The sequence below is a fragment of the Takifugu rubripes genome, chromosome 4 (assembly GCF_901000725.2).
Source record: "Takifugu rubripes chromosome 4, fTakRub1.2, whole genome shotgun sequence".
NCBI lineage: Eukaryota > Metazoa > Chordata > Actinopteri > Tetraodontiformes > Tetraodontidae > Takifugu > Takifugu rubripes.
In genome coordinates, this window is record NC_042288.1 from 792,053 (window position 1) to 801,639 (window position 9,587).

Sequence of the window (9,587 nt, forward strand, 5' to 3'; positions counted from 1 at the left end):
TTACTCAGACTCACATTTGCATCTTCATCCAGAGTTTAAGATGAGCTCTTCTGACCTGAGAAGGTTAGGGGTTAGGGTTAGGGTTAGGGTTAGGGGTTAGAGTTAGGGGTTAGGGGTTAGAGTTAGGGGTAGGGGTTAGGGGTTAGGGGTTAGGGTTAGGGTTAGGGTTAGGGTTAGGGTTAGGGGTCAGGGGTCAGGGTTAGGGTTTAGGGTTAGGGGTTAGGCTTTAGGGTTAGGGTTAGGAGTTAGTGGTTAGGGTTAGGGGTTAGGGTTTAGAGTTAGGGGTTAAGGGTTAGGGGTTAGGGGTTAGAGTTAGAGGTTAGGGTTAGGGGTCAGGGGTCAGGGTTAGGGGTTAGGGTTAGGGGTTAGGCTTTAGGGTTAGGGTTAGGAGTTAGTGGTTAGGGTTAGGGGTTAGGGTTTAGAGTTAGGGGTTAGGGGTTAGAGTTTGAGTTTGAGTTTGAGTTTGAGTTTGAGTTTGAGTTATGAGTTATGAGTTATGAGTTATGAGTTAGGGTTGGGGTTAGGGGTTAGGGGGTTAGGGTTAGGGGTTAGAGTTTGGGTTAGGAGTTAGGGTTAGGGGGTAGGGGTAGGCTACAGTTAGCATTAAGGGTTAGGATAGGGTTAGGGTTAGCATTAAGGATTAGGGTTAAGGGTTAGAGAAACTTGAGGGTTAGGGTTAGGCTACTTTTCTAGTGTCACTAAGCCGTCCCGGCCTGTCCCTGAGCTCTACACACCACCAGCTGTCAGTCATGCAGCAATAGGAAGACCCAGCAAAGGAAACTGGCCCAAAGATCCGAGACCTCAGTCTGTTTCAGCGTCGAGTTGTTAAAGTATAGAAGGATTCACAGATTACCATGAATTATATAGAGTTTTAACTTCAATAAGTTAACTATTTTTGAACTGTGCGAAAGAGAAAAAAATGTTAAAGCAACAACTTTGTTTCCAGTCAGCCTGCAGAAACAGGAGCCACTGGTTCTTTCTGAGATAAACATTTTTAAAATCTATCGTGATCAAAGTTGATGTGAGAATTGAATCTTTACATTAGAAGATTTTTATGCAGGTTTTTTATTATGGACAAAAGAATCATTGGGCTACGTGAATGTAAATGAATGTAAAAGGAAAGTTACATTTAAATGTGTGTCAGACTCGAAGACCGAAAGATTTTATCTGGATTATTTAATGTTTATTTATCTGAGTATATGCAGGTTTGTTCATACAAAGATCTGAGCATGTGGAACATAAACCTGGGGCCCTACTGGGGCTCTACTGGGGACCTGCTGGGAACCTCCTGAGGACCTGCTAGGGCCCTGGTTCCAACTTGCTAGGGACCTACTTTGGACCTACAGGGGCCCTACTGGTCCCTGCTGAGGTTTGGGCTGATCAGGCTGGGAGCAGCTGTCTGCTTGTCTCCACCCTCCTGATTTACTAAACCGATGGGATGGAATCAGCAGCCACTCTCAGAGGGAGGACAGCCGCAGGCTTCTGACTCAGTAAGTATCTGTGGAACCTACCTGAGCATGTGTAGGGATTGAACCAACAACCTCATCTGTAATGTTAACATTGGCACAGAATAATGGGATGTGGATTTTATTGAATTTGAATTGAATTTATTCACTGTTAAAAGCAAAAAATAAATAAAAAAAAATATTGATTTGAAAGTACTAATTAAGGTGTATTTAAGGTTGAATTTTTAGATTCAAGAGTAGTTTTTATATTTGTTTATTCTTTATTTAATATATTTAAGATATCGTTAAAAATAGAAGGCTCGTTTTGTTCAACGAGGTGAATTTTCATCAATACTGCGATTGGCAGAAATCGATTTATTCGATGTATTTTCTCAGTAAAAGTTGTTTTACGAAGGTTCGAAGGCGCTAAAATGACGGAGCTGCAGCTCCGAGTCGCTGTCCGCGGTCCTGAAGCGGGAACCCAGACACCCTCCAGAACCGAACCTTAACGGTCAGAACACAGGGTGCAGGGGGGACCAACCTAAACCTAACCGAAACAGCAGGGCAATGAAGCGAACTCTGGAAACCATCTCTCGCACACGCGCACGACGCCCAGCAGAGGAGGGAGACCGTGAACGTGCGGAATCTCACCCTTCTGCAGAGGAACAGCAGGTTCCGGTTCTGGTTCTGCTGGGCCTCAGTTTGTGCTAATTCCCAGCAGAAAGAGGCTCATCGGAACCAGAGCTGCCTGTTTATTTGGACGCGGGGTTCGCCTCCTCCTGGCGGATCCACGAGAAAGCGCACCCGCAAATATCGAAGCGCCCGAAACCGCAACGAGCGTCTTAATTATTATTATTATTGTTATTTATTAATTTATTCACGAGCACTTTGCTTTAACGTACAATTGTAACGTACAATTGTTTAAACATTAAACAATAACCGTATATTTACACTGTGTCCTTCACGTGTGGAAGTAAAATTTCTAAAATCATTTCATAATCGCTAAAATTAAAGACCAATTTAAATAGAATAAATTTCGTTATTCATAATGTAAAAAATGAAAAGCTTTCGTTTGTAAAATTACGCAGTTAAGTCCACATATTACAAACAACAAATGCAATATTAAAGTCCTGGATTAGAATCAACTTTACACGAAGCACACGGAAATAAATAAATATCTAGTCAAAGAAATATATAAAGTGATACACACATCTAACTATCATTATAATTATCATTGTTATTATTGTTGTTATCATCGTTGGCTACGAATAACGAAGATAATAATTTAGTTTGGGAAAAGACCATATGTAACCTTTGTTTCTATTTTATTTTGCTAAATTATTCACATTTTTATGGTCCTCTGGTTACTTTAACACTGGTTAAAATATGGGAGAGAAGGAGACGGAAACTGAGAAAAAGAGAAGGAACAAGAGAGAGAGAGGGAGAGAGAGAGAGAGAGAGAGAGAGAGAGATTGAAACTAAATAGGAGAGGGAACAAGAGAGAGAGAGAGAGAGATTGGAACTAAGAATAAGAGAGGGAACAAGAGAGAGAGAGAGATTGGAACTAAGAATAAGAGAGGGAACAAGAGAGAGAGAGAGAGAGAGAGAGAGATTGAAACTAAATAGGAGAGGGAACAAGAGAGAGAGAGAGAGATTGAAACTAAGAATAAGAGAGGGAACAAGAGAGAGAGAGAGAGAGATTGAAACTAAATAGGAGAGGGAACAAGAGAGAGAGAGAGAGAGAGAGAGAGATTGAAACTAAATATGAGAGGGAGGCGGTGAGAGAGAGCGGGGGAGAGAATGGGTGAGAGAGGCAGGGAGGCGGTGAGAGAAAGCGGGAGTGTTCCAGAAGCACGCTCATGGGTGATGCTGTGCGCCGTTTCTGAGCTGAAGAACTTCAAACATGGACAGGCTGCGTACAGACAACCCAGTACACGCGCGCGCGCGCACGCACACGCACGCACACACGCACGCTGCCTGTGGATGCACAAGTAGTGCAGGACCTGTGATCGAGAGCTGAGGCGCGGACCAGGGGCACGATGGTCTTGGGGTTTTCTCCAGTTAGACGTTTTGTTCCTGAACGTTGGTGTTGAAACGAGGACGCAGGTACTTCTTGAGCTTCGGACCCGCGTCCGAGTTCACCTCCACCACCTGTAACTAACGCGCTCTTCCGTCCCTGCAGCCCCCCCACCCCCCAGCAGAAGCCCCATGAAGGTGATCCAGGAGGAGGTCAGCCCCGAGGCCGGAGCGCTGCTGCTGGCCTGCGCCACGCTGCTGGTCTCCCTCCAGCTGTGGCGCTGGCGGCGGCGGCGCCCCGGCGGCTGCCCGCCCGGTCCGCGCGCCTGGCCGATCATCGGGAACGCGGCGCAGCTTGGCCACGCACCGCACCTGTACTTTACGCGCATGGCTCAGAGGTTCGGCAACGTCTTCCAGATAAAGCTGGGCTCTCGGACCGTGGTGGTGCTGAACGGAGACGCCATCAAACAGGCTCTGGTGAGAAAGGGGATCGAATTCGCCGGCAGACCGGACTTCACCTCCTTCAAGTACATCTCCAACGGCCACAGCCTCGCGTTCGGCACCGTGACGGACTGGTGGAAGAGCCACCGCAGGGTCGCCCAGTCCACGGTGCGAATGTTCTCCACCGGGAACCTGCAGACCAAGAAGACCTTCGAGCGCCACCTCACCTGCGAGGTCAGAGAGCTTCTCCACCTGTTTCTGGGCAAAACCAAGGAGCTGCAGTATTTCCAGCCCATGAATTACCTGGTGGTCTCCACCGCCAACGTCATAAGCGCCGTGTGCTTTGGGAAGAGGTACTCCTACGAGGACGAGGAGTTCCAGCAAGTCGTGGGCAGGAACGACCAGTTCACGCGGACTGTGGGCGCGGGCAGCATCGTGGACGTGATGCCATGGCTCCAGTACTTTCCCAACCCCGTCAAATCCATATTTGACAACTTCAAGAGACTCAACAAAGAATTTAGCGATTTTATTAGAGACAAAGTTACCGAACACCGGAAAAGCATCCGGCCGAGCTCCGTGCGGGACATGACGGACGCGTTCATAGTGTCGCTGGACAAACTGAGCGAGAAAACGGGAGTTCCGTTATGGAAAGACTACGTGATTCCGACTGTTGGGGACGTGTTTGGAGCGAGTCAGGACACCCTGTCCACCGCCCTGCAGTGGATCTTCCTGGTTCTGGTCAGGTGAGCGACATCTCCTCTCTGGGTCCACTCAGAATGACGCTGGTTTACTAAAGACGGGAGATCTAATAACGCGGGAATTGTGTTTAATTAACCAATGACAGCGTTAAAATAGTACAAGACCTTCGGTATTATGCAACGTAAACGCTCGTGTTTGCGTGCGAGTGCGTGCACGTCGCGGGCGTGTTCCAATTAGCTTTTATTACCTCGAACCTTACAAATGCAACTGTCATGTTTGCTGTCACTGCTCCTCCTGTTGTTTGGATGCTTTGATTCTGAGATCAATGACAACATGTTGGACCATAAATCACACACGCACGCACACACACACGCCCCTAGATGAAAGTGCTGACTCTGACTGTGGCTGCAGGTACCCTGACATGCAGCAGCGTCTCCAGGAGGAAGTGGACCTGGTGGTGGGACGCCAGCGACTGCCTTGCATTGAGGACCAGCAGCAGCTGCCCTGGGTCATGGCCTTCATCTACGAGGTGATGCGCTTCACCAGCTTCGTGCCGCTGACCATCCCCCACTCCACCACCACTGACACCACCATCATGGGCTACACCATCCCAAAGAACACCATCATCTTCATCAACCAGTGGTCCATCAATCATGACCCCACCATCTGGTCCCACCCGGAGACCTTTGACCCCAACCGTTTCCTGAACCCCAGCGGCTCGCTGAACAAAGACCTCACCAGCAGAATGCTCATCTTCTCCATGGGGAAGCGTCGGTGCATCGGAGAGGAGCTGTCCAAGCTCCATCTCTTCCTCTTCACGGCCCTGATTGGACACCAGTGCCACATCACCGACGACCCGGCCAAGCCCACCACCATGGACTACAACTACGGGCTGACGCTGAAGCCTCGGGGCTTCTACGTGGCCCTGACTCTGCGAGGAGACATGAGGCTGCTGGATGAAGCTGCCAGTAGACCTCCTGCCGAGGAGCCGGGGAGGGGGCCTCTGGCAGACCCGTGAACCCAGATCAGACCCACCATGAAGACTGCTCGACGAAGGATAATATGAAGGTCAAAGCAAAGGACTGTTGGACTCTGGCTCATCTTGTGTGGGCTGAGAACTGCTCAGTAGCTGTTGGATTGTGAATCCAGCATCCCAGTGCCTCAGAAACCCTAATGGTTTATTCCCAGTTTAAAAGGGCCTTGATCCATTTACGTGTGTAAATCAGAAAACGAGCTACTTCGGTAGTGAACAGGCGAAGGTACGGCAGGGGGCAGAGGTCAGATCTCAACTCACATGTAGGGACATGGACATTATGGACTGTCCAACTCCCAGGTTGGTGTGTCAGAACAGGAAGACGCCCCCTTGTGGCTCACCAGTGTTTTTATCGTGAAGTAATGATACATTTGGAAGCTAACCTGACGTCCTCCTTCATGGTCTGGAGGTCCAAGAGGGTCTCACTAGAGACCTGTGGACACATGAGAAACAAGGTAGCTGTTAGCAGTTGAATTTAAGACGAAGCTTCGGAGAGGTGAAGCTAAACGTGATCACCGATCAATAACGCAGATGTTCAGAATAACAAGGGCTTCAGGGTTTTTCCTGCTCTTCCTCAGGAATTCCAGGCTGCAAAAAGCTCGTTCACAGCTTCCAGAAGGTTGTTGAGCGACTTCACGGTGCGAACGCCGTCCCAGGTCACATGATCGACATATTTATTTCTCCTTTGCTCCTGTTGATTGATTTGTTCAGCAGGTTTTGATTTGATCATCAATAAAATTAAAAGAACATGAACGAAACGTCCTGTTGAGATTCCTGCTGTTGAACATTTGCACAAACTGACAAGAACGTGGTGACTCGAGGTGGAGAAGCTGCTCCAACATCTGGACCTCAGGCTGAGTCACATGACCTGAGTCAAGCTTTGGTTTCTGCCTTTTATAGTGGAACAAAGTCTTTGATGTTGCTCCGGTGTGAGCTTTCAAGTTAGTCCAGTTTCATTAATCACAACATTAATGCACAATAAACACTTGTCCCACTATAACCAGTCCATTTACCCTCTCTGTCCCACTATAACCAGTCCATTTACCCTCTCTGTCCCACTATAACCAGTCCATCACCCTCTCTCTCCCACTATAACCAGTCCATCACCCTCTCTGTCCCACTATAACCAGTCCATTTCCCCTCTCTCTCCCACTATAACCAGTCCATCACCCTCTCTGTCCCACTATAACCAGTCCATTTATCCTCTCTGTCCCACTATAACCAGTCCATTTATCCTCTCTGTCCCACTATAACCAGTCCTTTTACCCTCTCTGTCCCACTATAACCAGTCCATCACCCTCTCTCTCCCACTATAACCAGTCCATCACCCTCTCTGTCCCACTATAACCAGTCCATTTACCCTCTCTCTCCCACTATAACCAGTCCATTTACCCTCTCTCTCCCACTATAACCAGTCCATCACCCTCTCTCTCCCACTATAACCAGTCCATCACCCTCTCTGTCCCACTATAACCAGTCCATCACCCTCTCTCTCCCACTATAACCAGTCCATCACCCTCTCTGTCCCACTATAACCAGTCCATCACCCTCTCTGTCCCACTATAACCAGTCCATCACCCTCTCTCTCCGACTATAACCAGTCCATCACCCTCTCTGTCCCACTATAACCAGTCCATCACCCTCTCTGTCCCACTATAACCAGTCCATCACCCTCTCTGTCCCACTATAACCAGTCCATTTACCCTCTCTCTCCCACTATAACCAGTCCATCACCCTCTCTGTCCCACTATAACCAGTCCATTTACCCTCTCTGTCCCACTATAACCAGTCCATTTATCCTCTGTCCCACTATAACCAGTCCATCACCCTCTCTGTCCCACTATAACCAGTCCATTTACCCTCTCTGTCCCACTATAACCAGTCCATTTACCCTCTCTGTCCCACTATAACCAGTCCATTTATCCTCTCTGTCCCACTATAACCAGTCCATTTACCCTGTCTGTCCCACTATAACCAGTCCATTTATCCTCTCTGTCCCACTATAACCAGTCCATTTACCCTGTCTGTCCCACTATAACCAGTCCATTTACCCTCTCTGTCCCACTATAACCAGTCCATTTACCCTCTCTGTCCCACTATAACCAGTCCATTTATCCTCTCTGTCCCACTATAACCAGTCCATTTACCCTCTCTGTCCCACTATAACCAGTCCATGTACCCTCTCTGTCCCACTATAACCAGTCCATGCACCCTCTCTGTCCCACTATAACCAGTCCATGTACCCTCTCTGTCCCACTATAACCAGTCCATGTACCCTCTCTGTCCCACTATAACCAGTCCATTTACCCTCTCTGTCCCACTATAACCAGTCCATTTATCCTCTGTCCCACTATAACCAGTCCATTTACCCTCTCTGTCCCACTATAACCAGTCCATTTACCCTCTCTGTCCCACTATAACCAGTCCATGTACCCTCTCTGTCCCACTATAACCAGTCCATGTACCCTCTCTGTCCCACTATAACCAGTCCATGTACCCTCTCTGTCCCACTATAACCAGTCCATGTACCCTCTGTCCCACTATAACCAGTCCATTTACCCTCTCTGTCCCACTATAACCAGTCCATTTACCCTCTCTGTCCCACTATAACCAGTCTATTTACCCTCTCTGTCCCACTATAACCAGTCCATGTACCCTCTCTGTCCCACTACAACCAGTCTATTTATCTTCTCTGTCCCACTATAACCAGTCTATTTATCTTCTCTGTCCCACTATAACCAGTCCATTTATCCTCTCTGTCCCACTATAACCAGTCCATTACCCTCTCTGTCCCACTATAACCAGTCCATGTATCCTCTCTGTCCCACTATAACCAGTCCATTACCCTCTCTGTCCCACTACAACCAGTCCATCTATCCTCTCTGTCCCACTATAACCAGTCCATTTATCCTCTCTGTCCCACTATAACCAGTCCATTTACCCTCTCTGTCCCACTTTGACCAGTCCATTTATCCTGTCTGTCCCACTTTGACCAGTCCATCTATCCTCTCTGTCCCACTATAACCAGTCCATTTACCCTCTCTGTCCCACTTTGACCAGTCCATTTATCCTGTCTGTCCCACTTTGACCAGTCCATTTACCCTCTCTGTCCCACTATAACCAGTCCATTACCCTCTCTGTCCCACTACAACCAGTCCATCTACCCTCTCTGTCCCACTATAACCAGTCCATTTCCCCTCTCTGTCCCACTATAACCAGTCCATTTATCCTCTCTGTCCCACTATAACCAGTCCATTTACCCTCTCTGTCCCACTATAACCAGTCCATTTACCCTCTCTGTCCCACTTTGACCAGTCCATTTATCCTGTCTGTCCCACTTTGACCAGTCCATGGATGCAGAGTCTCAGAGACTGGGACATTATCAATGAGAATGAAGACGTCCTCCAACTGTTCCGTACATGTTTCTACCTGTCATGCCTGTGTGAAGATTTCATGTGAGGAGTCAGAGAAGTGCTATTCACATGTCAATGTCATTATCATTTAAATCTTGGAACAGGTGGATTTGGTGCCAATGAGAAGAAGGTCTGTTTTTTTTAACTGGTTTCTGGAGATCCAGGATCTGGTCTTCTGAAGACCCGTCAGAGGGTAAGTTGGTGGACAGGTAGAGCTGGGCATCATCTGCATAGCAGCAGAACTGGATAGTGTTTTCATGTCATGTGACCAAGGAGGAGGCGGCAGATCACGAGAGGCAGGAGCCCAAGGACGGAACCTTGGGGTACACCAGAAGGCGGGGGGGGGGGGGGGGGGGCAAATGGCTATGGTTGGATGATCCCAACCAGTTGAGGTGGTTTGTCAGATAATCCAGGCCTGTGGACGAGGACGCTGAGAGCTGAATCACACATGCATCACTTAGAAATGTAAAGAAGCATTCCACGGATAATAAACACTGTAATTCTACACGGTTGTTACACCTTCAACACAGGAAGGAAAGT

At 48.1% G+C, this 9,587-nt stretch overlaps 1 protein-coding gene across 3 annotated transcripts; it reads left to right on the forward strand.

Annotated features, from left to right (window-relative positions):
- Positions 1–1,083: 1,083 nt before the first annotated feature.
- cyp1b1 (cytochrome P450, family 1, subfamily B, polypeptide 1) lies at positions 1,084–6,387 on the forward strand. 3 transcript variants are annotated; one of them, XM_029835706.1, is made up of 3 exons: positions 1,084–1,490; positions 3,628–4,645; positions 5,013–6,387. In XM_029835706.1, exons 2-3 carry the CDS (start codon positions 3,654–3,656, stop codon positions 5,617–5,619), a joined length of 1,599 nt encoding a protein of 532 aa, XP_029691566.1. In that variant the 5' UTR covers positions 1,084–1,490; positions 3,628–3,653; the 3' UTR covers positions 5,620–6,387. The 3 variants fall into 3 exon arrangements, with proteins under 3 accessions (XP_029691566.1, XP_029691565.1, XP_003978358.2); XM_029835705.1 differs by lacking the exon at positions 1,084–1,490 and adding an exon at positions 3,229–3,551; XM_003978309.3 differs by lacking the exon at positions 1,084–1,490 and having other exon boundaries at positions 3,229–4,645.
- The last annotated feature ends 3,200 nt before the right edge of the window (positions 6,388–9,587 follow it).